The sequence below is a fragment of the Eptesicus fuscus genome, chromosome 9, assembly GCF_027574615.1.
Source record: "Eptesicus fuscus isolate TK198812 chromosome 9, DD_ASM_mEF_20220401, whole genome shotgun sequence".
Lineage (NCBI taxonomy): Eukaryota > Metazoa > Chordata > Mammalia > Chiroptera > Vespertilionidae > Eptesicus > Eptesicus fuscus.
The window spans coordinates 32020462-32048407 of record NC_072481.1 but is presented as its reverse complement, the minus strand read 5'-3'; the positions used below and the strand labels follow the sequence as shown (position 1 = coordinate 32048407).

The following is a 27946-nucleotide window of genomic DNA, read 5'->3' as shown; positions in this document are numbered from 1 at the left end:
TCTCCTCCCCTAACACAACTGCCACCCCTTCTGCCTTCTTGAAGCCACGCTTCTCTGACTACATACCCCCTACCTCCCACCTCAGGACTGAAACTAACCGCACCCTATTATAGACCAACAGGAAAATTCTTATGGGACCAAGGCCAAGCCACCCACCAGCAGCTCTGCCATCACAGCATGACCTATAACAGCCAGACTCAGAATAGACCAAGACCCTCTACTAGCACTGCCGTGGAAACCCACAGGCGAGAAGACTAAGAAGAAGGAACCTGCTCACCCAAAACCATTCAAAGAGTTTAGTGATCACGGCACCGGAGTAATCTTCCAAACACCTGGTCGGACCAGGGCCTTCCCCTGCTCAAAAGCCTCCCATGACTTCCCGTCACCTGGAGGATAAAGCTGGCGTTTCTCTGCCTGTCCCCAGGTGGGCAGAGCACAGCGGCCCTGGAATCAGCCAAACGTACGTTCTGAGCCCAGCTCTGTTCTCGAGTCACTTGTCCTTAGGCAAGTGACTACACCTCTCAGCCTTAGTTTCCTGTCTGGTAAATGCACATCACAGTAGGGAAACTACCTACTTCATCAGCCCAATGGGAAGCGATTGGTTCCATGCATGGCCCACAGTGCGACCTTAATAAGTAGCTGCCATTCTTATCATGAGCAAACACATTGCCAGAAGAGCACCACCTGTGGAGTCAGAGAGCCAGGTTTCTCAGTCCCATCCCTCCCTTTATTCACTGTGGGACCTTATGCACGTCACTTAGGGTCTCTGGGCTTCAGTTTCCCCATCCAGCTCATGAGAAGACAAGGCCTGATGATCCCAAAAGGTCTTTGCTGACAAAGTGGCTCGTGGGTCTGTGGGTCTGGCAGGCCCTGGGAAGTAGCAGGCAGGGCCCCAGGTCCGATCTCGTCCTTAGCGGATCATTCTCGGTCCAGCACAGTTTGAGTTCGATCTTTCTTTCTGGCCTCATTCCAGCCACTATCAGCCACATCACTGCTCCTGCAACACCAAATTCCTCCCCACGGCCCAATCGGTCTTTGCCTAGACCAGTGCCTCTCCAGCTGTGGTGTGCACAAGCAGCGCCTGGGAATCTTGTTAAAAAGCAGATTCTGATGCAGTAGAACTCAGTGGGGCTGGGAGTCTGTATGTCTGACACACCCCCAGGAGATGCTTACGCTGCTGGTCTGCAAACCACACTTTGAATACCGAGGGCCTAGAATGCCTTCTTCCTGTTCACCTAGTAAAGGGCCTCCCCATCCTTCAAAGCCTCTTCTGAGAAGCGGCACCGGCAGCAGTCTCCGGTGTGTGTAAGTGGCCATCTCCAGCCCAGCGCTGCTCACAACAAGCAGTTTCCGAGTCCCTGTTCCTACCAAGAGCCCCTGAGGGCGTGGCGGTGTCCCAGTGCCCAGCACAGAACTTGTGCAGAGGGAGGGTCAGTGAGCATCCCTTAGCGGTGAGGTCAGATCTGTCCCCAGGGGCCGGCAGCCAGGATGGCCCACAGAAGCCGGCCTTTCCCCCGCCCCCAGGACTGGGCCACATGAGGCTTCACCTGGTTCTATCAGGGCTCTGCTTCTAGGCAGTTCAGGTGCAGGGAAGAGCCACCAGGACCATGGGCTGCCACATAAGTGGCACTTGTCAGAAACAGCAGGTGGTGGGGCCTAAATGTCAATACAGACCCAAAGGGCAGAAACAGAGAAGGAAGAAAAAAAACACAGAGAGAAAAAATGAGGCAGAGAGAAGCGTAGATAGAAAGACATGGAAAGCTCCAGGGGGAATAAAAGAGAAAGTGAGCAACAGAGAGAGTCTGAAGACAGACACCAAAGGAGAGAAACATGGCAACAGACAGAAGTGACAGGTATAGAGAGAGCACAAGCCAGAGCACGAGGCAGAGAGAGACACAGGGTAGGAAAGGACTGAAAAAAACACACAACTAACAGAGAGAGCACAAGCCAGAGGACGAGGGAGGAGGAAGGAAGAGGAGTGGGAAGAAGGAAAGGGGAGAAGGGACGGCCCCCAAGATAGCAGCTAACTCATCCTGAGAGGCAATCATCACAGGATGGATGACCATTTCACCACAAAATGTCACCCTGGTCCCCTGAGGCCCATGGCCTCCTCTTGCGGTGCGTGTCCCTTCCATCCCTGGTTTGGGGGGATGTGGCTGGACCAGGCAAGTCCTAAGCCCTTTTCTCCACTTCCCTCTACCTTCCCCAACCCTCCCCCTCACCCATAAAGTTACTAAATGAAGACATAGAAGAGCCCTGGCCAGTGTGTCTCAGTTGGTTGGGCATCATCCCCGTACACCAAAAGGTGGTGGGTTCAATTCCCAGCCAGGGCACATACCCACATCGATGTTTCTCTCTCCCCCACCCCCTGCTTCCTCTCTCTCATAAGTCAATTTTAAAAAATTATTAAATAAAAAGCGATATGAAAGAAACCAGAAACATCAATTTGGATGGCGGGGGGGGGGGGGGGGGTGGGGGGAGGCGGAGAGACGGGGACGGTGTCTAAAGACAAAGTCCAAAACATGCAGGCAACAGAGTTGAGCCTAAGCACAGGCATCACACGCGCCAGATGGATTACCAGTAAATCATCCATCTCCTCCAAGTCTCAGCTCCTTCAGGTGCAAAAATCACCTGGAGCCTCATGAGAGTGTTCAAAGATTAAATGAGTTACGTAAACATTAGAACAGCACCTTGTTCAAGCACCTAGTAGGTGCTTCATAAATGGTCACTGTATTTACTTACTTTTTAAAAATATATTTTATTGATTTTTTTATTTTTTTTTTTACAGAGAGGAAGGGAGAGGGATAGAGAGTTAGAAACATCAATCAGCTGCCTCTTGAACACCCCCTATTGGGGATGTGCCCGCAACCAAGGTTACATGCCCTTGACCAGAATCGAACCTGGGACCCTTCAGTCTGCAGGCCAACACTCTATCTACTGAGCCAAATGGGTTAGGGCAGTGGTCGGCAAACTCATTAGTCAACAGAGCCAAATATCAACAGTACAACAATTGAAATTTCTTTTGAGAGCTAAATTTTTTAAACTTAAACTTCTTCTAATGCCACTCCTTTAAAATAGACTCGCCCAGGCCGTGGTATTTTGTGGAAGAGCCACACTCAAGGGGCCAAAGAGCCGCATGTGGCTCGGGAGCCGCAGTTTGCCGACCACGGGGTTAGGGCAATGGTCACTGTATTTAAACTGCAGGATGGGTTACACAAACATCCTCTTTATTAGTTGTGGGGGGTTTTCAGTCCTTTCCTAGCCTGTATCTCCCCTAAACCTCACAGGCACTGGGGCATAGACTCTCACCCCATTTTACAGAAGAGAAAACTGAGAGATTTTAGGTGGCAGCCCTATGCTCAAGACAGTTTAGAAAATCAGGTCCACCATGCCCACCCCCACCTTTTCTACTATAGTAGCTGCAGGCAGCATCAATGCTAAAGCCCACACAAGAGTAACAAGAAATGCGTTGTGTTCCTACAAGTAGCCAAGCCTCTACTGGCACAGAGGTGGATGAAGCCTCCCTGGGGAGGTGGACAACAGTGTGACCGCTGCTGAGACGGACAGGAGCGGTGGGAGGGCACTCCACCCACCCACTCTTTGCAAGCACTGCTCTAGCCCTGGCGAGACCCGTGAACAAAAAATTACTAAGTAATGGCAAGTGCTCAAATGCAAATGCAACAGAGTAAAGCAACACAAATTAACTGGGTGGGCAGGGAATGCCTCTCTGAGGGTGACACTTTCGCAGACACTGGGTCCTCCATGCAAAGGGGAGCTGGAGAAGCCCACCAGGCCGTACAAAGACCCTACCGAGCGGACAGGCTTACCGTGCCCACAGGACAGAAAGGTCAGGATGGCCGAGGCACAGCAAGGGAAGCGGAGAGGGGTACAGAGGATGAGGACCAACATCGCAGCAGCCTCAGGACAGGACAGGAAAATGATGGAGGGCTTGAAACAGGGAAGCGCCGTGGTATGATTTCCATTTTAGATCGTACTGACACCGGCTGCTGGGGACACAATGGACTACAGAGAGATGAGGATGGCAGCAGGGAGGCCAACGAGGCAACTCCAGTAGCTCCTGGGAGAGAGGAGCCGGGAGGCACACACCAGGTGGTGCTGAGGGAGGCGCAGGACTGAGCCCGGAGGCCCCGGGACACTGGGAGGTGGGCACTGCAGGGGGAGAGGCGGCCAGGGCAGGGAGAAGGGACCCCTGCCGAGAGGCGGCCCCGGAGAACCAGGAGCAGGCACTGCGAACCTGCTGCGAGGGCACTGAAACGAAGATGGCGCGGTCTGGCCACACAGAGGCCCGGGGACACTTGACAAGGGCAGTCTATGGGCAGGGGAGGGCAAGACCGAGAAGGAGGGAGGAAAGACTGCCAACCAAGGCAACTCCTTGAAGAAGTGCGACCCTCCGCAGAAGCAGAGAAATGGAGCAGTGCCAGGAGGGAGGGAGGGTCGGGAAGAGATGCTGCCACGTAGGTTCTGGAGCATGTGTGGATGCTGATGGGAATGTCCCCTGGAGAGGGTGAGACTCACACTGCAGGAGAGGTAACTGCAGAGGCAACGTCTGAAAAAAAGGGAAGGGGAAGGGTTAACAAGGACGGTTTCCCCGTTGACGAAGCAGAGGCACTGCGAGCAGTGTGGAGCGGAGGCCCGGGAGCTCTCAGTTGACCACTGCTGGTCACACAGCTGCGTTCCCTCTAGCACCCTGCAACGACGGGCAGGCACGGACGCATGGTCTCAATCAGGGTTGGGCCTGACAGCGAGAGGAGCGGCTGTTTGGAAAGGAGTGATCATAATGACGGACACTAAGCTGGGTAAGGACGGCAGCCAGGACATGAGGGGCAATGGGCAGCAAAAAGCAGTAAAGCGCTAGCCGGTTTGGCTCAGTGGATAGAGCGTCCACTGATGTCCCAGGTTTGATTCCGGTCAAGGGCACGTGTCCAGGATGCGGGCTTGATCCTCAGTAGGAGGCATGCAAGAGGCAGCCGATCAATGATTCTCTCTCATCATTGATGTTTATATATCTCTCTCCCTCTCCCTTCCTCTATGAAATCAATAAAGAAATATATATATTTTTTAAAGCAGTAGAGTTTATAGATGTGTTTGTAAGGTCAGATCACTGTCACCAGCATGTGAGGAATGCCCTCAACCTGGAAATAAAAAGACCAAACAATCAGCAATGGGAAACAGAAAAACAGGAAATAGGACGAAAGATGGCTTCAAATCCTAAAATCTCCTTGGAGAGTATGATAAGGTTTCCGATTCATACAGAGATAGAATGCGTGAAAAGGAGCCATAGAGACCAAAAAGGTGCTCTTACAAACTAAAAAAGTAAAGTGGGAGATAAAGTCAAGGAAGTTCTCAGAAAACAGATCAAAAGACAATAAGAAAATTACAAGCCCTAGCCGGTTTGGCTCAGAGGATAGAGTGTTGACCTGCAGACCGAAGGGTCCCAGGTTCGATTCTGGTCGAGGGCACATGCCTGGGTTTCGGGCTTGGTCCAACGTGCAGGAGGCAGCCAATCAATGATTCCCTCCCATCATTGATGTTTCTCTCTTCTCTCTCTCTCTCTCTCTCTCTCTCTTCCTCTCCCTTCCTCTCTAAAATCAATAAAAATAAAAAATAAAAAAGAAAATTACAAGAGCAATATAGAAAGCAAAACATGCAACTAGTGGCTTCCAGATAAAGACAATAGAGAAATGGTATGGGGGGAAAATTCCAAGAACTAATACACAAAAATGTCTAGAACTGAAGGTCACAAATCTCCAGAAACAAAGGGGCCACCAAGCAGCCAGTCCAATTAATGGGGAGAAAAATCCATATTAAGGTCCATCACTGGGAATCTTCAGAACACCAGGGATGGAGAGAATATCCAGAAAAATTCTAGAAAATAGAGGGAGGAGCACCCAGAATCTATGAAAAGTATCAGGAATCAGCACAGCATTGACCTTCTCAACAACCATGAGGGAAGCTCACAGACACTGGGACACTATCCTCAAAATTATCAAGAAGATCAGCTCTGACGCTGGACAGCCTGAGTTCAAATCCTGCCCTGCCAATCACTAGCTGTGTGGCCATGGCTAAGTTATTTAACCTCACTGGGTCTCAGTTTCCTCATCTGCAAAATGCATGTAGTCTCTACCACCTACTGCAATGAACTGTTGTGAGGAGGGATAAATCTATGCAGAGCACTTAGAACTGTGCCTGGCACATAGTAATAAAGATTAGTTCTTATTACTCAAATTCTCTGCCAAACTACTAATCAGGAATTAGGTACTTTTCAGACAAATATCCCTACTTAACTTGCTTACAAAGTCACTGGAAGATGTGCTCCAGCAAATTACAGGGTTAAACCAAGCAAAAGGAAAACACAGCCTTTCTTTCTGAGTGCCCAGTACTTGGACACCTTTCTGCTACTAGAAAAGTTTACTCGCCTATTAAGGCAACCCCCAACTCCACACACACACACACACACACACACACACACACACACACACACACACACAGCTGAAAGTACACACAGAAATTGAAAATGTCAGCTCCCTCACATTTTTGCCTTCGCTCCTTATCACCCTATCATGACCACATGGTAAAACAGCACCCCTGCTTTTTCTCTATAGTAGGTACCATCGCTTATAAACTAACGTATTTGTTCAGAATCTGTGTCTTCCCCCCTCTAGAACCTAAGCATCATGAGTGCAGAAGTTTTTGCCTGGTGTCTCATTTTCCCAGCCTCCAGAAAAATGCCACGCTCATCGCGGGTGCTCAATAAGAAGTTGGTGAATAAATGGTGATGGGAGGAGACCTGAGGTGATGAACACATATACAACATACAGATGGCATATTATAGAATTGTACACCTGAATCCTATATAATTTTATTAACCCATGTCACCCCAATGAATTCAATAGAAAGGAAATAAAAAGTTGTTGAATAAAGAAAATATATGCTTTCCAGCCTCCCTAGATGCTTTGGCACTGCCCATTGGAAGCATCCATCCCAAAACATGACTCTACGAAAATGGCTCAAACCCACCTGTTCAGGTGAAAACAGAGAGTCGGCAACAGCCAGTGACCAGGGATGGCGGCTCTGCTGCCAATGCCTGGCATCCACTTGCGCTGTGTGTTTTCACTGCACAGCCCTGTGGCAGGATTTGAGGTAAGGCTCTAGGCTATGTAGCTTCCAAGCCTGGATCTCTTCGTAGAAAACTCTGAGAGCCATGCAGCATCCTGGTAATAAAATCTCTTTTCCGCTTAAATCAGCCGGAGGGTGTGGTCCGTGTCTGAGCCAGGAAACAGGGAATCCTACACAGGACAGCATCAGAGGAACATCTCTGCAAGTCGGCTCTGCCCTGGAAATGTCCCCTCCGTGCTTGGTAGGCAGGAGGCATAGAACTAAGACAACCTGATGCGTTTCACCCTTTGGAAAACCATGAAGAAGGCATCTGACAAAACTGATGGAATATTTAGGTGGGGGGGATGGTAATAGACACATAACTATGAAAACTATGCAAATTTTAAAAGAGGTCACATTTAACCCCAGGAAAAACAACAGGCTGTTCTCCAAAGGAAAAGTTGCAATAGTGCATGACTTGATTCAACATCCTGTTCCAAACATAATCACCTTGCTGAGAAAGCAGACTCCAGAGGGGGCTACAGAAACAAACTTATCGTTACTCCAGCCCCACCCTACCCCCGCTGTCTCTTTTAAAACCCCATCTGCAGACCTGCTCCCCTGTGAAGTCTATGGCAGTTCCTCTAACTCACTGGCTCACTCTTAGATCATAAAACCTCTTTCAGACAGTGTTAGTCCCCGAGAACGGTCTCAGTTTAATCATTAAGATGTCCCACCCAGATTAATAATCTCCCAACGTCATTTACAGTCAAGTTCCTCCCCTCCCCCAGCTCCGGCCGGCCTCAGGCTGGGGACCCTGGGTAGGGTGGAAGGGCAATGTCTCAGTTCCCCTTACCCTGCCTACCGCAGTGGCAGGACGGAGCTCACTTGCCAGATGCCATGGGAGCTCTCTGGACTTGGATGTTCAGTGCCCACTACTGCGGGATCCCAGGAGAGCTCCCTCAGTTGCCAGGGTCCCCCCACCTCACTGCATCCCAGGGGACACCTTCAGTCTCTTCCATCTCTGCCTGGCAGGAAGCCCTCTTGGGCATGGAGGGTTGCTCTGAAAACCACTGCCAGGCAGGTCCCTTGGGACACAACCCCCTGCCCCATCCCAGTGCAACAGTGCGGCTGCCTCTCCTCACTCTCCATGGGCCAGGGCTCTGGCCACAGCTTTCGCCTTTGACTCCTTCAGACCTGGATAAGCGCAGTAGTGCTGCAGCATCGGGGCTGTGCCCAGCTCTCTGCATGGGCCTCCTAGAGCCACGCTCCCTTGAGTGAGGAGAAGGCAGTATGGGGGTAAAGGACCTCCCAGCTTTCTCCCAGCTTTCTCCAAGGAAGTTCTCTCTTTGGTCTCTCCCACCTCAACCCTTTTACACCCTCAAAGTGTATGCCAGGTTAGGATCTCAAAACCAGAGTTAGTTTAGGCACCTAAAGTCCCACTTTAGAAGGTAGGATCCAATGCCCACTGTCCATACCTATTGTCTTGGGGCTCAGCCAGAACCAAGAAAGCAAATCCCCACAGTGGCATCCTGTTGCACAGTGTGGCCTGTGCACTAGCCCAGGCGTCCTCAAACTACAGCCCGCGGGCCACATGCGGGTGTTTTTGCCGTTTTGTTTTTTTACTTCAAAATAAGATATGTGCAGTGTGCATAGGAATTTGTTCATAGTTTTTTTTTAAACTATAGTCCGGCCCTCCAACAGTCTGAGGGACAGTGAACTGGCCCCCTGTTTAAAAAGTTTGAGGACCCCTGCGACTAGCCCAACCAAAGAACTGTGCTGCAGCCAGGAAGGCGGGAGGGCAGTGAGAGTGGGATAAGAACTGGGGTGCAGGTGGGGTGTCAGAGAACTTAATCCTCATCTATGCTAACAAGAAGCCAGGAGGCAGTGAGTACAGCTGATCCAGGAACAGCAGCATCCGTCTTACTCAGAGGCCGTGCAGCACAGTGGTTAAGGCTTTACCACTCACCAGCTGTGTAGCCTTGGACAAGTCACTTTCCTCCTCTGGGTCTGTTTCTTCATCTGCGGACCGGGAATAACAGTAACTCCTTCATAGGGTTGTTGGGAGGATCAAGGGAATTACGTTTATAATGGGCTTAGAGCATGATTGGACCATGGTAAGCACTATGTTTAGCTATTATTGTTTCTATTTTTGTAACTGAGACAGACAGAGAAAGAAACACTAAATGACTTGAAGGCAGGGCCACCACGTTACACAGGTCCATGATGGGGCATAAGTTGTGCCCTCTGGAGGTGGGCATCCCAGCAGTTCTGGTTGAAGTTTGCTGGCTCTCAGTGTGACAATGAAGGAGAGGACTGACGGACTCTCTTTAAAGTCTTATAATATTAGGTGATTTTAAAACTATGGTTAGCATTATTTTGCTAAAAATAAAAATTTATTTTTAGAATGTTAATAAACAAGCTCCCCAAAATAGTAATAATAGCAAAAAACAGGACTTGGTAAAAGACAAAAAGAAAAGCAATAAAGGAAAAGACAAAGAAAATTTTTGGAAATATAACTATAAAAAAAATTTTAGTTTTTGTTTCAAAATCATCTTAAAAGAACTTTTTAAAACAGTAGATTCATAAAAATATCAGCAATAACTATAATGAATAGAGCGTTAATATTCTTAATTGAGCACTTTAAAAGGTGTAAATTTTTAATTTTATAAGTAAAATATTCAGATCCCAACATAAACACCAACTTGCAAAAGAGGAGCTATGAACTGTAAATCAACACACAATATACATCCAACTACCCTAACAATCAAATAAATGTAAAATGAAATGATAACCAGATGTCACGTGATAATTTCGAATTAGGCAATTATTTTGGAAACACTGGTGAAGATGCAGGAAAGTACTAGTAAATTCTCTAAGACTGCCTGCAGTTGTGAAAATTTGTGCAATCTTCTAAAGAGCTATTGGGTAATGTGTCAAATGTTACTACCCTTTAACCCAGTAATTTTCATTTCTGGGAATCTATCCTAAGAAAATAATCAGAGATGCAAATAAAGATTACTGCATAACAATAGTCACTGCAGCATTATCTATACTAGGAGAAAGGCTGAAAAATCCTAAGCCTTATGCACAAACAAGTAATATGTATACATATGTGTGTGAGCATAAACAATCGCTGAGAGGCCAGACAAAAACACGAGCATTACTAGTTGCCTCCAGCAATGAGAACTGGGGACAGGGGGGAAAAGAAAAGAGGAAGGCCTTTTGCATGTGCTCAATTTTGTACCATTTTAATGTATAGCCTATTCAAAATAATTTAACAAATTTCATAAAATCTATACTAATAAAAGGGTAATATGTAATTAGACTGGACATCTTCCGGACATCCTTCTGGACAAAGCCACTGTGGCAGGGGCTGAGGCAGAGGCGGTTAGGGGCGATCAGGCTGGCAGGGGGGAGCAATTAGGGGGCGATCAGGCCAGCAGGGGGAAGCAGTTAGGGGCATCAGGCTGGCAGACAGAGGTGGTTAGGGGCAATCAGGCAGGCAGGTGAGCGGTTAGGAGCCAGTGGTCCCAGATTGCGAGGAGGGTGTCCAACTGCCGGTTTAGGCCCGATCCCTAAATTTTGTGCACTGGGTCTCTAGTATGATATATTTTTGAATGATTACAAAGAATATTAATATCCCTAACTGGTTTGGCTCAGTGGATAGAGCGTCAGCCTGCGGACTGAAGGGTCCCAGGTTCGATTCCGGTCAAGGGCATGTACCTTGGTTGTGGGCACATCCCCAGTAGGGGGTGTGCAGGAGGCAGCTGATCGATGTCCCTCTCATCAATGTTTCTAACTCTCTATCCCTCTCCCTTCCTCTCTGTAAAAAATCAATAAAATATATATATTTTAAAAAGAATATTAATAACATGGAAAGATTTATTATGTTAGAATGTTAAGTTTAAAAATAAGTACACAAGACTTTATATTCAGAATGATCTCAATAATATAAAAAATATACTAACATAGTATAAATGAAATGAAATATACCAAAATGTAAATTGCGGTCATTACTGGGGGGTGAAATATGAGCAAATACTATTTCCATCTTTATATGTTTCTATAATTCTCAAAATTTTCTATAAAAAGTGTGCACCAGTGACATAAGTAGGGAAAAGAAAGATTATTAAATTAGATTATCTTTAAAGGATCAGCCACCTTGCAAAGAAGGGTCAGGAGTGAGACCAAGGACTTGGTTGGAAGTCAGGAATCCATTCCTGTCTAAGAAGTTGTGCAGGGCACTGTCAGGAGCCCTGAGCGTGATGTCGATGCAGAGATGCACTTGCATGAACCACCTGCCCTCCTGGGCTGCCGCCCTGGGGAACCAGCAGAACCCTCCCACCAGGTCCCAGCCACTCAAATGGCACCTCTCAAGGAAGCCTGCTGTGATCTCTCCCATCAGTGCTGGACTGTGGGCTCTCTGAGAGCAGGACAGACCCTAGGACTCATGTCTGTGTCCCTAACAGGAGCCAGGCCTGGTAACCAGCATGCTGGCCCCACCTCCAAGCTGGTACGTCCATCTGCCTCTCGACCAGATGCTCCTTAAGGCAGAGGCCAGGCCTGGGTTACGCTTACTTCTCCAGGGACTAGCATGCATAGAGCCGAGTATATGATAGGGCTCCAGGAAATGTTTACTGAACAAATTAATAAATTAAAGAATGATATTCTAGACTAGTGCTGTCCAATCGAACTTTCTGTGATGAAGGAAATATTCTATATTTACTCTGTTCAGTATGGTAGCCACTGGGCCACATGTGTCCACTTGAAATGTGGCTAGTATGACTGAGGGACTGAATTTTTAATTAATTTATGTATTGTATTGTGAATTCATTTTAATTTTACTAGCTATAAGTTCTTTCATAAGAACACTTACATCACAAGGTAGTATAGGATTATACAAGACTAGAGGCCCGATGCACAAAATTCATGCAAGGGTAGGCCCTCGCGGCCCCAGCTACCTCACGGCCCCTCAGTCCTGCCACCACCACCACCCCCCCACCAACTGGTCATTCCAGAAGGTCGTTCCTGAAGGTTGTTCCACCATCCGGTCTAATTAGCACATTAGCTCTTTATTATATAGGAGGATGCTCAATTTTAAAAAAAGACATTTTCCAGTGTCTTGCAGTCCTCAACAGACAATCACTGCAGGATACTAAAAATGAGGAAGGGAAGGAGAAGGCAGGGGATGCGGGCCCTAACAGCCCAGAGCCCCACTCCCACTCCACTGGGCCAGTATCACACAGTGGGAATTTACTTCTCTCCTGAATCCCTAGCAAATAGCTCTGCTGTATTGTGCGTGCATAAGCAGCCAGAGCCATTGAGGGAATGAAAGTCTGGGAAGAGAGGAAAGGAAGGAGTGTGAGGCTGAAATGGGAGAGACTCGGATGAGTCTGCAAAAGGAATGCTCTTGGCCTGTATTGCCAGAGACAAGGAGAGAGGAATCCCCTCTAAGAGGAAAGCTTAAGCTTTCCCACTTTAACTGCCAGGGTGCGAGGAAAGGGCTGACTAACCCACGCAGCTCCACCACCAGGTCCCGCAGAGGGCTGCTCTACACACCCCAGTTTCCACTGCCCCCAGAGGCCCAGCAGTCAGCCCTTTCCCACCCCAACCACACTGGATCTCTCACTAGCTCGCAAGGAGAGCTAGCTAGCAAATATTTCCATTTTACAAGGCTCAGTGAGATTGTCCGCCGTCACGAGCCTTGGACCGGCCGGAGCCCAGGCGTCTGCTCAGGACAGTGAGCCAAGTGATAAGGTGGAGAAGCTGCACAGAGGAGAACCAAGGACTCAGCCAGGCTGTGAGCACTCTCCCGGGATCCACCTGCCTTGCAGACTGTGAGCTCCGTGCAGATGAGGGCTCTGTCTGTTAACCCATCACCGTGTCCCAGGGCCCAATCTGGGACTCGGCAGCCATTCAATACGTATCAGTGAATGAACCAAGCAACCACCACATTCAGATGCAGCCCTTCCCGTTTTCCCACGCGTCATCCTGTATGCTCCTGACAACTGACCGGGCAGGGATCGCTTGCACCACTTTACAAATGGGAAACTGAGGCTCAGAAGTGGCTGTCCTGAAAACCTGCTGGGGGAACGACCCAGGAAGTGCACTGTGACTAGAGAGGGGCAGATCTATTCTATGGGGCTCCTGCGCTCATTCTGTTCTCTGATCCACTCCCTCTGCCAGTCAGAGATTCGTTCATCACAGACCCTACTGCAGAGTCTCGTCGGGGAGGAAACACGGAGCCACGCATCTCCAATACCTGACTGTTCAGTGAGAGAAAAGGGACAAAGAACAGTCAGAAGATGAAGGAGGAAAATGGTCATTCTGGCCAGAGGAGGCAGCTTCTCGACTATGATGAATGGGTAAGAATGGACCCAAGGCAGCAGAGGCCCACAGAGGAGGTGAGAAAGGGCAGGCAGGGTCTTAGGGTCAGACAGGCCCACAGCTCCCACCTTTCAGCTCTGGAACCTCGGGCAGTGATTTAGTCTCTCTGGGCCTCAGTTTTCCTCATCTGTAAAATGGGAGTGATGATACTCCCCCACACACAAGGAGTGAGTGTAGGAAGAATTAAATGGCTTGATGGGATATCTACTCAGTGCAAGTTTCAACCAATGGAAGCCACTGCAGTACTGCAGAGGGCCGCCAGCATAGGGACGTGGGAAGCAGAACAGTACCGGCATCATACATTTAGGAGGTCCCATCAAGGTAATTCAGCTGGCTATTAGAGTTGAAAGGCAACTCCCAACCCAGTAAACCAGGGACAGGAGGGGGTCTGAGCTGCACCACCAACAGCCCCCCCTGCTGGACACCAGAGCCACCACAGGCTGAGGGAGGGCCCTGCTGACCCCAGAGCCAGAACCTGTCAGGGACTTGTGCGGAGGCAGCCCACACCCACCTCGCAAGGGACAGCTCCTAACCTCCCCCCAGCCGTAAGTAAAGCCAGGACACCAGCCAGTCAGATCTGTGTCCTCCAGCACTGGGATCAGAACCTCAGTCTCTCTGACCCCAAAGTCCTACTTCTTTTAATTATACCCAAAAAGAAGAAGAAGAAACAAATCAGAGTAAGAGAATAGGATACTGAAATGTAGAGGATAAATGGCATCAGATGAAGTCAGACCAAGAGACCCAGTCCCAGCCCTGCACTCAGTGAAGACCAATAACAACAGTTCAGCTTTGTTACATGCCTACTATGTGCTAGCGCCAGAGCTCGGTGCTCTACAGACTTCTCATCTTAATCCCCACATCAACCCTATGAGATAGGAATGATCTCCATTTTATGAATTTCCTCCAGTGGGGAAAACGGGGCTCAAGTTCAATGAACTTGCCCAAGGTCCAACAAGTGGTGTAGTTGGGATCTGAAACCAGTTCTAACTCCAAAGGCCATGTGGCCACCTTCACCCAAGTAACATGGCCTCTCTGAACCTTAGTCTTCCCATCTGTTAAAAGGGAGACTGAATGAATAATAGTGATGTAGATGCAGCTTTACCGTTTACAAAGCTCAAACCACAACTGTGCCTGGAGAGGAGCCGGGAGGGGGCTCCCTCTGGGGGCTCTGTCTAAGCTGTCCGGGAATGAAACCCAGCATGTGTGCCTCCAACTCCACCAGGAGGGCTTTTGAGAGCTGGCTCCTAAGTCCCAATAGCTGGTCCAAGGATCTTCTTCACCTTAGAGAAATCTGGGTCAGATATGTTATAACCACCAATATCTGTTCTTTTTAAAAATATTTTTTTATTGATTTCAGAGAGGAAGGAGAGGGGGAGAGAGATAGAAACATCAATGATGAGAGAGAATCATGGATCAGCTGCCTCCTGCCTGAGGATCGAGCCTACAACCCAGGCATGTGCCCTGACTGGGAACTGAACCATGACCTCCTAGTTCACAGGTCGATGATCAACCACTGAGCAACACTGGCCGGGCAATATCTGCTCTTTTTTTTTTTTTAATCTTTATTGTTGAAAGTATTACAGATGTCCACTTTGGGATTTTTTTCCCCATTGACACCCTCCTCCCAGCGCCCCGCCCCTCCCAAGCCTTTGCCACGCTCTTGTCTGTGTCCATGGGCTATGCATATATGGTTAATCTCTCACCCTCCCCACATCCCTATCTTCCCTCTGAAATTTATCAGTCTGTGTTCATGGTTCTATGTCTCTGAATCTATTTTGTTCATCAGTTTATTTTGTTCATTAAATTCCATATATGAGTGCGATTGTGTGATACTTATCTCTGACTGGCTTATTTCACTTAGCATAATACTCTCCAGGTTCATCCATGCTGTTGCATGGATGAACCTGGAGAGTTGGTAAGAGTTCCTTCTTTGTTACCACTGTGTAGTATTCCACTGTGTAAATGTACCACAGTTTTTTTTATCCACTCATCTGCTGATGGGCACTTAGGTTGTTTCCAAATCTTAGCTATTGTAAATTGCACTGCTATGAACATAGGGGTGCATATATCCTTTCTGATTGGTGTTTCAAGTTTCTTAGAAATGGGATCACTGGGTCAAATGGGAGTTCCATTTTTAATTTTTTAGGAAACTTTATACTGTTTTCCACAGTGGCTGCATCAGTTTGCATTCCCACCAGCAGTGTACAAGGGTTCCCTTTTCTCCACATCCTCGCCAACACTTGTCATTTGTTGATTTGTTGATGATGGCCATTCTGACCGGCTCTTCAATAAATGGTGCTAGGAAAATGGGACAGGTACATGCAAAAAAATGAACTAGACCACCAACTTACACTATACACAAGAATAAAGTCAAAATGGATAAAAGACCTAAATGTAAGCAGTGAAACCACAGAAGAAACCATAGACAACAAAATCTCAGACATCTCTCATAGAAATATGTTTACCAATATATCTCCTAGGGAAAAAGAAACTAAGGAGAAAATAAACAAATGGGACTATATCAAAATAAAAAGCTTCTGCACAGCAAAAGAAACCATCAACAAAGTGAAAAGAGAGCCCACTGCATTGGAGAACATATTTGCCAATGATACATCTGATAAAGGGTTAATATCCAAAATATATAAGGAACTCATACAACATAACAAAGGAAGACAAACAATCCAATTAAAAAATGGGCAAAGGACCTAAATAGACACTTCTCCAAAGTAGACATACAGGTGGCCAAGAGACATATGAAAAAATGCTCAAAGTCACCAATCATCCGAGAGATGCAAATTAAAACAACAATGAGGTATCACCTCACTCCTATCAGAGTGGCTACCTTCAATATCTGCTCTTCAAACCACAAGAGGAGACACATTTTACAGGGCCTGGGACTTTGCCTAGAAGGGAGGGCAGGTGCTCAGTAGAGAATGCCTACCATCCTGAGCCAGTCACCCTAGGACAGCCATCAGGTGCCTAACTCCTCCACTTGGCCTGGCCTGGCAGCTCTGAAAGCTTGCAACCAAGAAGGGTCTGTGATCACTGAAGTCAACTCTTCCCAAAAGGGGAAGGGGAGGGAGAGGGGAAGGGGAAGCTAAAAGGGAGGGGGAGAGAAGGGAGAGGGGAGGGGAGGAGGAGGGCGGGGAAGGGAAGCCCAGATAGGTGAGAAGACTTGTCCAATATCACCTTGCAAAGGAGAATCAGACCTCATTGTGAAGAGCCCCAAGACGATGCTAGAGGAAGAGAATATGACTGCTGTTTACATGTGAGAAGTCATTGTGCATTTACTGGAGTCTCATATATACTGAGAACTTACCATGTGTTCAACCTTGTAGAAAAAGAACATAACACTCGGCTCCTCCTTTGCAGGCTGCATGTTCCTTAAGGGCAGGAACTAGGTTCCCAACCTTCCTGAACACCCACTCTGATCCAGGCCTTGTACTGGGCATATGGAGTGCAGGGAGAATGAGACTCCGCTCTTGTCCTCAAGGACACGTAAGTAAATAGAAATCACCACAGAGAGTGACCAGTGCTATAGCGGAAGGACGGATAAGGGTTGTAGGTGCCAGAGCTCCAGCATAACCTGGCCTAGGAAGGAAGGGAAGGCTTCTGGGAGGAGGTGGCGCTTGAGCTGGGTCTTAAAGAATAAGTAGGTTTGGCTCAGTGGATAGAGCATCAGCCCACGGACTGAAGGGTCCAGGGTTTGATCCGGTCAAGGGCATGTACCTGGGTTGCAGGCTTGATCCCCAGCCCTGGTCAGGGCACATGCGGGAGGTAACCAATTGATGTGTCTCTCTCACATCAATGTTTCTCTCTGTGTGTCTCCCCTCCCCTTACACTCTCTCTAAAAATCAATGGAAAAATATCCTCGGGTGAGGGTTAACAAAAGAAGAAGAAGGAACAGGAGTCGGTCTGGTAGAAAGGAAGGGAAGGAAGACCCTTCTAAGGGTTTTGTTTACTGAATATTTACATGGTAGCAATAACAACAATAATAATAACCCCAACATTAACTGAGCATTTTATCATGTGCCATCTCTGCATGTATTAACTCATTTCATCCTCATAACAGTCCTTGGAGATCACTATTATTAAAATCCCCATTTTACAGATAGGGATATTGAGATCCAGAGAGCTCAATAACTTGCCCAAGATCCCCAAGTTAGTTCCCGGAGGCAGAATTTGAACCTAGTGGCCTGATTCACACCCACAGCCTCAATGAGCACCCTATATACTTCTCACATGTGTACTTTGTGCCAGACCTGATCCTGGACACAAGGCTGCAAAGATAAATATTTGACTATTCACCACTTATTTTCCCACTTGTTCTAAAAATGATCTTAGGAGGCACAAAGATGAATAAAAAGCAGCTCACAGAAGATAAGGACAGAAGGACAAGTAGAGAAAATTCCAGGTCTGGGGCTGCATAAGGAAATGTCCGATGCTGCCTGAGAACAAGCCAAGCATCAGCTGGCCTGAGGGGAAAGCCTTGACTGCCAGATAAAAAGGCTCGGGTTTTTCCCATTGGCCAACTGCTGCCTAATCTACAGGTCAAGATGTAGTTCCGGGGAGAGCGTTAAAGTATGCACCGAGTCTATGGAACAAATCAATGTCTCTACAGACATGAGAGTAGTTGATAAAATACAAATCTCGCCCTGGCTGGTTTGGATCAGTAGATAGAGCTTCCCCCTGCGGCACTGAAGAGTCCCGGGTTCGATTCCTGTCAAGGGCACATGCCCAGGTGGCAGGCTCGATCCCCAGTGTGGGGCATGCAGGAGGCAGCTGATCAATGATTCTCTCTCATCATTGATGTTTCTATATCTCTCTTCCTCTCTGAAATAAATAAACATATATTTAGAAAAACAATACAAATCTTTTTCAAAGAGCTCTTAAAACTAGTAATCTCATTAGATATTTTTTCCATCAACAGATACTAAAAACATAACCAATATCACCCCAATAAATTTAATTTTAAAAAAAGAACATCTTTAAAAAAACACACACACAAATACTAAAAAGATAACTGCTATCATATGGACAGGGGAAATATTTTTGTCCCCGTATTTAGAAAACTTGAATACCCCTGCTGTCAGGTACTGGAAGTAACGGAAAGGTTTTAAGCAAGGAGCTCCTAGGATTCAAAATCTTGAACCTTTGCTCTCCACCTACCCCTCAACCGCCACCTCTCCAAGCCCCTGGATCTGCTGGAAATCAACCATCTGAAGGCCCGAAGATGAGCCTCGCCCGGCGAGAAGTCCAATGCAGAGATATTCTCACAAAGAGCGCTACGTAAGTACAAATGACTGTTTGATCAATCATTTGGCCTCAGCGTGGGATTTGGTTAGAATTAAAGCCATCTGGCTGAGGGGGGAGGGCTGGGGGGTGCTGGGGGAGGAGACAAGCAGGCGGGAAAATGACCCACTCCCTCCCTCGAAAAGCATTGTTAAAATATAACGGGGGAAAACAGTAAAGTCTCTGCTGTTATTTCAGCCTAAGCCACTTAATCCTTCAGCACATAAAGCAACTTATTTTATGACCTTTTCCCTTTAAAAAGTAAATCAGAAGATGCTGCCTTGAATTCAGATAGCTCTGAAACACACTACTCATCCCTCCCAGAGAAATATCCTGTTTCATAAACCTTCTTCGAGATACTTGAAACTGCAGATCACTAAATGCCTAGCTTTAGGCATCTGACATTCCAGAGAATTAATATTTAAACTTATTATAGGAAAAAAGAATTGCGTTTGGTTGAAGCATGAAATATTTAATAGTGTTCTCCACATTAGAAACCCTATTTTGTTTCACACTGGAAATGCCAACGTTATTACCTGGGCTTTGCACTCAAATAAGATGAAACGCACAGGAAGCCTTGATATTAAATACACAATTATTACAGCCGATTTCTCCAGGGAGAAGGGGAGTGAGACAGGTTTGGGGAGTGGAAGCGACTGAGTTTCATTTTTACGATACACTTAAAATTATATTATCATTCTCTGCCTGGAGGGTTGGACTTGAGAGCAGCTAAAGCTACTTAACCACTGGAAACTGTGTCAAGATCGGTGAATCCACCGAGGCCTGTTCACAGTACGTGAAGCCGTCTATGTCTTGGAACGGCCCGCTGCCAGGCAGAACCCCGTAACGTTCTCTACTCGCTCGGACAAAAGTATTAAGTGGTTTGGGATAAAAATTAAGCTTCATTTGACACAGTGGAACCTGGCAGCCTCTGCCGGCACGTGTAATTTATTTACAGGGTTGGAAAGTCGGCAAAATACATCATCAACTCTTACACAAACTTCTACTAGGTATTAAATACCCAAGCCTCAGAGAAGTAATTCATATAGTCCAGCGACGTTCCAAAATAAACCCAATCTGCAGCCCTCCAGAGAGCTTAAAACAGCAAAGGGGATCTGTATTTTTTAAGTCGGGTTTATAATACTCCCCGGTTTCTTGCTAAAGCCTTATTTTCCATCGAACCTGTTATTTAAAAACAAAGCAACAATATCTGAAAGAGTAATCTTGTTGCTAAAAAGACACAAATGGGAAGGGGCTGGGCCACATCGCGACCAGGAACTTCCCGATACACATTATTCTCCTTTCAGACCCAGCCTCCACTTCCAAGGCAGAGGAGCCCTGGGCAATAAAGACTCCTGCAACTTCACCTTCAGAAGAGTCTGATTCCTTGAGGACGTCGTCCTCACATACGTTCTCGTGAAGGCACTTACCACGCAAGGCCACAAATACAAACCAGCAGGGGCACCCTTTCCTCCCAAAGGGGGTCATCTGGCTCACTCATCATTTGACACAAAGGACTCATGGCCCACAAACGCTCAAGTTCACTCTGATCTCTGGCCTGTCCTCCCTCCAAGCCCTTCTTCGTCCCACCAAGCGTTTAATACGAGATTATTATTTAATAGATCTCGAGCAACCATGCCCAGTGAAGCGTGCACTCGACACGCCAAGTGTGGTGAGGATCATGAGAATTTCTCTTCAAACAGATGTCTTCAGGAGCAGCTCAAGGGAGACGGCCAGGAGCCTCCCAAACGGTGTGAAAGACTCAAACAGGGACTAGAAGGCTGGTAAGGGCCTAGGGAGGGAAGGACCTAAGGTTGGTCAGGCCACTGCTTCGGAGAAGGAGCGCTTCCCGGGGCCCCTCCATAGTGTGGGAGAGAACTTGCCTGAGAACCCCACGTCGCAACTGGGAACCACTGTCCTTCCCTCATTTCTGCAGCAGGGCAGTGGGGAGAGCCCTAAGGGAGGTAGAGCGTCTCCCCTGAAAGTCACACCTGGTCCTGTCAGCTGAGGCTCACGAAGTGCTACTCCAGGGAATGGCTGTCTGGACCAGCCTGCGGCCTTCTGCTGCCTTTCCCCCGACTTCAGGGCACGCTCTACGGCCACAGCAACTTGAATTTTACAGGCTGCCCTTGGGAGCACTGTGCTTTGGGGGGGAAATACTGGCTTTGCTGTCGGACAGAGCTGGGTTCAAATCCCAAGCTCTACTACCTACTGCTTACACAGCAGGGCGTCGCTGTGAATGAAACAGCAGCTCATTATTAGGACAAATCACTTAACCTTTCCAAGCCTCAGTTCCACCACCTATAAAATTACAATAAGGCCTTCCGTCCTCCTAGGGCCGTTATTACTAAATCCATCGCAGCTATAAAGTACCTGGCCTGGCACAGAGTAGGTACTCAATAAAGGTTACTGACCTCCCCCTTCCTGTCCCTTCTGTGGTCAGCTTTAGGAGTCCAGAGTTCCAAGGAGAGGTCACGTCTGTAACCTGGCCTGAGACAAAGGTGGCCTCTGTCCACACCCTAGATCCTTGCCAACCTTCCCAGCCCAGTTCCTGTGGAATCCTGGAGCATCGGAGCAGGAAGGACTCTGGATCATCCCATCAAACTGCTTCCCATTTTACAGATGCTGCCACAGAGGCTCAAAGGGACGGGCATGGCCCAGATGCACCGAGGCTGTACAATGGCGCATGTGTTTGCTCCAGACGGGCCCAACCATAACCACCAAATAAATTCAGGCCATACAGGAAATGCATTATTCAGTTAGCGGGCTGAAGGTCTCCTCTCAGTGCATCTGACTCAAATGCTGACTTTAAAAACACAGCTCGTAATGCTAATACAATCCGCCTCGACCCGCCGGAAACCTTCTGAAGGAATAACCCTTTGGAGTTTAGGAGAAGACAGAGGAAAGAAAAAAACAGATGCTTTCAGTGACTTGAAACTATAAGACCACTGGGTTAGGGCTGTATCCTCTCCACCCCCAGCCCATCCCAAGCCTCTGTTTTCTTTCAGTTTTTTTATAAATAAGACTCTGGGAGACCAAAGCAGCCACAAAACATCACTCCCCCCCCCCCCCCCCAACACTTTTTTTTTCTTTTCTTACTCAGTAACTCAGCTATCAGTCCCGGACTTTGCTTCAAATGCTGAAGCATTTTTTTTTCTCTCTCATTGTAAACTATTAATTTGGGCAGCGGCTGTTGATAAACAAGAAGTCCGTTCTTAAACTGCTAGGATCATTAGCACCGTGAAGGCGAGCAGCACAAATATTTCAGAGTGTGCTCTTTTTCCTGGCCCTGGCACTACAGCTGTGCTCTCTGCGTAAGGCAGCTGAGTTTTTCAAAGCCCTCTGCAGAGTTTGTTTCATTCCTGCTCCCCCCTGCGCTAAGTGTCTTTGTTTCTTTAAACACAAAAATAAGCTACCCCCTACCAAAAGAAACAACACACCTCTCTAGGTCCAAACTAACTGCAACTAAAATCTACAGCAGGAAAAATAATTAGCAAACCACAGTATAATTTAACCTTGAAATTAACGATACATATAAATAAGGTGAGAGGGCTGGAATACCATCATATGGGCTTCCATACAGGGAATTCTTTTCCAAGAAAATGGGGAGGACGAAGGGAGACTACCCTCTCTACGCAAAAGCCACAGTTAGCGGGTGTTCACTACATGCTAGACTTACAAATAAAGTCAACTTACAAATAAAGTTGGTATTTATTTGCTTGTTGTTTTTTTCCCTAATCCTATCCAAAAAGGGATGACAAACCCCATTCCAAACTTTGGTTTATCCCCTTTTCTCGGATGCTGGCCAAACTCCACAAAATAAAACTGAAGAAAATGATGATAATTATGCAACATTCAGAACAAAGAACATAAGAATATATTTTTTTAAATGATTCATTGTGCACTTATGCCTGTAATGGGATTTTAACGCACTGTTAAAATAAGTGCACTGGCTCACTTAGCTTCTCACGCAAACCTTACGCAGGGAGATGAATAACTCAAAGATGGGGTGGGTTTTTGTTTTTTTTTTTGCTTTTTTTTTTCAGGAGGAGAAGTGCGAAGGAAAACCACGGGAAGTATAAAGAAACTTAGGGGTGTTGTTGTTTTTTTAAACGTCACCCGGGGATATGTTTTTATTGATTTTAGAGAGGGAGAGAAACATCACTGTGAGAGAGAAGCATCGATCGGTTGCCTCCCATATGTACCCCAACTGGGAAATGAACCCGAAACCTAGGTATGTTCCCTGACTAGGAACTGAACCAGAAACATTTTTGGTGTACAGGACGACACTCCCACCAACTGAGCCTCTCGGCCAGGGCAAGAAGCTTATGTTTTTTAATCACAGACAGAGCAACACAGCCTATCGATAGGTTTCCACAGCTAAGAGGGACCCTCCTGGGACCTCAGAAACAACAAAAATTAAGTTACGATCTCATAGGATACTCCCCCTTCTATTTTGTACACCAAGTCTTAGCATCTAAAGAGCGGAAGAGGCAAGAAGGGGAGAGAAATCCCAGCCAAACAAGATTCTTAGGAAATCTTTGGGAATTATATCTCCACTATATGTCTACAAAAGATTTGTTGGGTATGTAACTGTTACGACTGTAGACCACAACATGTTCCTATCTCATTTGCCTACCCACACACATACATGTTTCTCTTTGTCTCACTGAGCCTGACATTTGGCCAGCAGGTTTTTCTCCCCCTTATTTGAAATCTCAAGCACTGAGAAAAATTTGGATCTGATTATTTCCGGATCACAGGACCAGCACTTTAAAATGGATGAAATGCAAGCAAATTGCCCACCAGAGCCGGAGGGGGTAAATGCTTTCAAAATAACTCATACCTTTCTGCTACGGATGTGCTAGCCCCTCCACGGCTTTCCCAGAACATCAGACCAGGGTGGCTTCTGATTCAGATGAAGAAACTCTACCAGGTAACACCACCAAAACCATCACGCTTACTCTCCACCACCAGCAGCCCCTAACACCCATGCACACAACCTATATAATTGCCTTCCTTTTTTGTTTTCCTTTAAAAATGTGTGTGCGTGTGTGTTCTAGCTTTAAAAAAAAAAGAAAGAAAGAAAGAAAAGAAAAAGATTGACTCCTTTTTGGCATTTACAGCCATGTTATGACGGCTGTTTACTAATGGCAGAATCCACATTTGTCATGATCATCAGCCCCCTTTTTATTGCTAGGACGTGTCTAGCCTCAGTAAAGTGATGAAAAGGGCCCAGTGAGTCTCTGTAAATTATCTGGTTTGGGTCTGGGAAGAGCAACTCTGGACAAAGAGAATTATCTGGTAAACTAAGACGATGGCATAGATACTAGTTACCCATTTCTAAAAATACCAAAAGCAAAATATATTAAATTCTCTGGGCACAATCTGGAGCGTGTAGTGAACACCAGCTCTCGACCGACAACACACGCATGTAGAAGGCACACGCTATAGAAACAGAAACAAATATTGGAAACAGGAAACCCTAAAAAATGCCACTCACTGTCTGTAGCTTTGAGCACATCCTAGAACCTTAGTGTCCTCATCTATAAAACGGGGATCGCAGTAATAAGGGCCAGTATCTGCCCGGCACTCTACAGCCTTCTCCGTCTGCTCCCCCGAACAGCCCACAAGGTAGGCAGAGCACAGCTGGCGTGAGGGCAGATGAGAGAGCGTGCGGGAACACACACTGAAAACTGTAAAGCTCTGTGCACGGGGAACGGGAGTCATCAGGCCATCGCCACAAAGCTGACCGCCTCCTTAAAGCCCAGATGTTTACCTTCTTTCCTTGTCAGGACCTCCAAAAGCAGAGTGTCGGGTGTTTAATAATAAAAAAGAAAAACACAGCATCTGGTAATTTGGCCTTTCCAGCTGTTTGGAATCTGGATAAACGGGACTCTGCCGTAAACAGAGCGTGATTCTTATTGTAAATGATGATAATGTTAGTCCATGACGTCGTACCATCCCCAACGCCTCCTGACTCCAGATCTGGAACCGCAGAGGACCTCAACACTGACGGATACGCTCCCTTCCTCGGCTTAGGGTCTGTCCAAGGCAGAAGGCAGATCATATGAAACCTGATTCCAGGCCAAGCAATACTGTCTTCTCTCGGGTCCCTGGGCAGCGGTGGCCAGTAAAGACCTGAAGCCTGGCTCCTCTCGGCTTCCTCTGGCTAGCACACCAGGTATGGCTCTTCACATTCAATGTTTTAAAAATCAAACCTTTCTCCCTCTTCGCCCTGTCTCCGTTACCTCAAGTATCACTGACTCCAGCTTGGTGCCCTGCATGAATTAATAAAAGAAACCCCTCCCACCTTTTTTATAAAGCATTCTTGCAACCATTGTCTCATTTACCCTGGGAGGTAAGCATTATGACCTCTCGCGCTAATAAAAAGCCAAAGGTGGAGAACATTAAATATATTACGAGAGTAAATCCCCCAACCAACCAGGCACGGAGGCAACCCTTTCACACTCTCACTAAATGCTCTCCTCAGTCTTTCAAAGGAAGTCTCCCGCTAGATTTACAGACGAGGAAACTAAGGCTCAGAGCGTAAAATCACTTCCCCCAAGGCCTCACAGATCACCCGTGGCAAGGTCTCACAATTCCCAGCACAGTCAATAAATATTTTCCTATTGGTATTTCTATCTGTCTGTTTCCAATAAGCCCCAGGCTTGGAGCTAAACACCAAACATTCAAAGGGTTGCGTGGTCTGGGGGATATTTTGGTGGGAATGGGGCAGTGTCAGGGTGCCGTTCCCTGACGGCACTCTAAGAGGGCTGCTGACGCTCTGGTTTTCTCTCAGGCCCATTTTGAGGAAGAAGTGGGGACGGAGGCTGGGTCAGAAACCTCTAGAAGCCTCCTCCAGCCCAGGTCCATGAGCAGTGGGTTGGCCAGAGAACCCCAGCTAGACCTGCTGGGTAGCTTTTTCCAATAGACTCGTCCCCCACCCTCAGTCCTCAGTTACTTCATCTTTCAAACGGGGGCGATACATCCCACCCTGCCAGCCTGGCCAGAGACTGAAGAAAACAGTTTAGAAGCCTCTTACAAAATGCATCACCAGGAAGATCATCTTCTATGGTACGAGGAAAGTGGTTCTTCCTCCTAGCCCTTTATCCTCTCTGCACTTTCCAAATACAATCCTAACTTAAAGATCTCATAATTTAGACTTGGGGGTGGGGGCCGGCATGTGCATAAAAATAACTGGGTTTTGGAGAATGGAAGTGTAAGATCAGTACACAAGGCATTGAGATGAAAGGAACAAAGGCTGTTTGATAGGCATTCACTAGGTCTGCGGAGACTCTTCAGATGATCACTACGATAGTTTAAAAACGTTGCAAGAGGGTATCTGTTTAAGAGAGGGTTGTGCATGGAGGGGGGCAAGCCAGGGAGCTCAGGACAGCAAATGTTACTCACGTCCTGCTGCACAGCACTCCTCTCTCTCTAGCCTGAGAGAACCTCGTGTGTGTCGTCCAGTAATAACACTCTAAAGGTGGTTTTTCTATATCTTTCTTCAAGGTATGATCTCTGTCTCTTGGAAAAGACACGGACATCTAAAACAATAAGAAATAGCTCTCTCCTACAAAGTCAGGTGTTTTCATCAAAAAGAAAAAAACACTGTGTATGTTTTTTCATCTTGCCAGTCCCTGAACTGGGGAGCTGGGTATTTTTTACCCAGAAGGCACTCTCCTCTCTAAAGGTAAGCTGCCCTACCTTTTCGAAGTTGCCTGGGCCGCTGCTAAAGGAGAGATAAAATAAGCTGTTTCTGTCTTCCTTGAGAATCACCTGGAAAGAACCAAGAGGTCCCAAATGCTAAAATAATGAAAGCCCAAAGCCTTGTTTTCCTCTCCAGGGGAGAGGAGGTGGGGGGCGGGGGGCACATTGCCTTAACAATTTCCCCAATTTCTGGTTAATTATCTGTCAGCATGAAACTTATAAATAATGGCTCAATAATAATTAACTGTGATGAGAACATGTTCATGAGAATCCTGGCATCATCACTGACTTTGAGCCCACAAACTGTACTGGGGCCTGTACCTTAAACCCACTGGCCTCGCTGGGGCGAGGGAGAGTATTGCAAAGCAACTTTTTACCAAAGACTGTGCTTCTGAAGCATCAGGTACAGAAAAGCCATTTTTCAAGTCAGAACTTGACTCAGGCTATATCTATAGATCATAAAATTTTCCATCAGGAATCCAGAAATCATCTGGTATAATCAATTCCTTCCTTGACAGATGGGGAAACTGAGGATCCCAAGAGGGGAGGGTTTTTGTTATTTAGGGATATTGGAAAACTTGAAAATATGCCTTTAACAAGGAGAGAGAGAGAGAGAGAGAGAGAGAGAGAGAGAGAGAGAGAGCTGACTCTAGTGGCTACTCACCCCAATTTATAAGAAGATTTTTGACAAGTTTCACAAAACTTTTATCAGAAACATACATAAGCAAAATTATGTAATCTGACCTTGCTAGGCACACTTCCCTCAAATAAGCTAATTTAGTTTAAATTAGATGCTTCTTAACCAGGCATCGCTTTAGAATGACAAGCTAATACCAAACAACTGGAGAGAAAATGATGGCCTCCGGGGAAAGTTCCACCAAGTTCTCCGGAGGATCCCTGCAAAGGCTGCGGTGCTCCCGGCCCCGCACGATGGCAGGGCCACACTTACCCTTCCCCACGGCGGCCTTGGATGGACCGTAGTCCCGAGGGCTCCGGGGCCGGAGGAGGTCGTGGGCTCGAAGCGGGGGCGCCGACAGCCGGGGCAGCAGGTCACGAGGGTCCCCATCCCCGCAGCAGCCACCGCCCACGGCGACCCTGAAGGCCATGTGCGCGCCGAGGCCTGCGGGCCCGCGGCCGGGGCCCGGAGCCTCCTTCGGCCTCCGGTCGGAGTGCGCCTCGGCCACCTCGCAGTGCATGGCGCCGGGGCGGGGCGCACAGATGGGGGTCGCGCCGGGCTCCTGCGGAGAGGAGACCGCACGGGAGCGTTAGAATGAAGGGAGCGGTTCCCGTCTCCTCCCGGGGCCGCGACGGGGCAGGTCACCCGCCCCGGCCTTCCCCTCCCTCTAGAACGGGCTGGCCACGGCACACTGGCCCTGACCTGACGAACCTACCTGACCGGGCGCGGGTCCGGGGCGGCGCGCGCTTTCTCCCCCGG

General features: G+C 47.5%; 1 protein-coding gene across 3 annotated transcripts in view; it reads right to left on the bottom strand.

Annotated features, from left to right (window-relative positions):
* Nucleotides 1–27707, bottom strand: part of GLIS1 (GLIS family zinc finger 1) — a 229510-nt gene extending 201803 nt beyond the window's left edge. For all 3 annotated transcript variants that reach the window (XM_054721433.1, XM_008139288.3, XM_054721434.1), the window contains exon 1: nucleotides 27461–27707. In XM_054721433.1, coding sequence (XP_054577408.1) covers nucleotides 27461–27707 — 247 coding nt within the window. The remainder of the gene's footprint in view (nucleotides 1–27460) is intronic.
* Nucleotides 27708–27946: the final 239 nt, after the last annotated feature.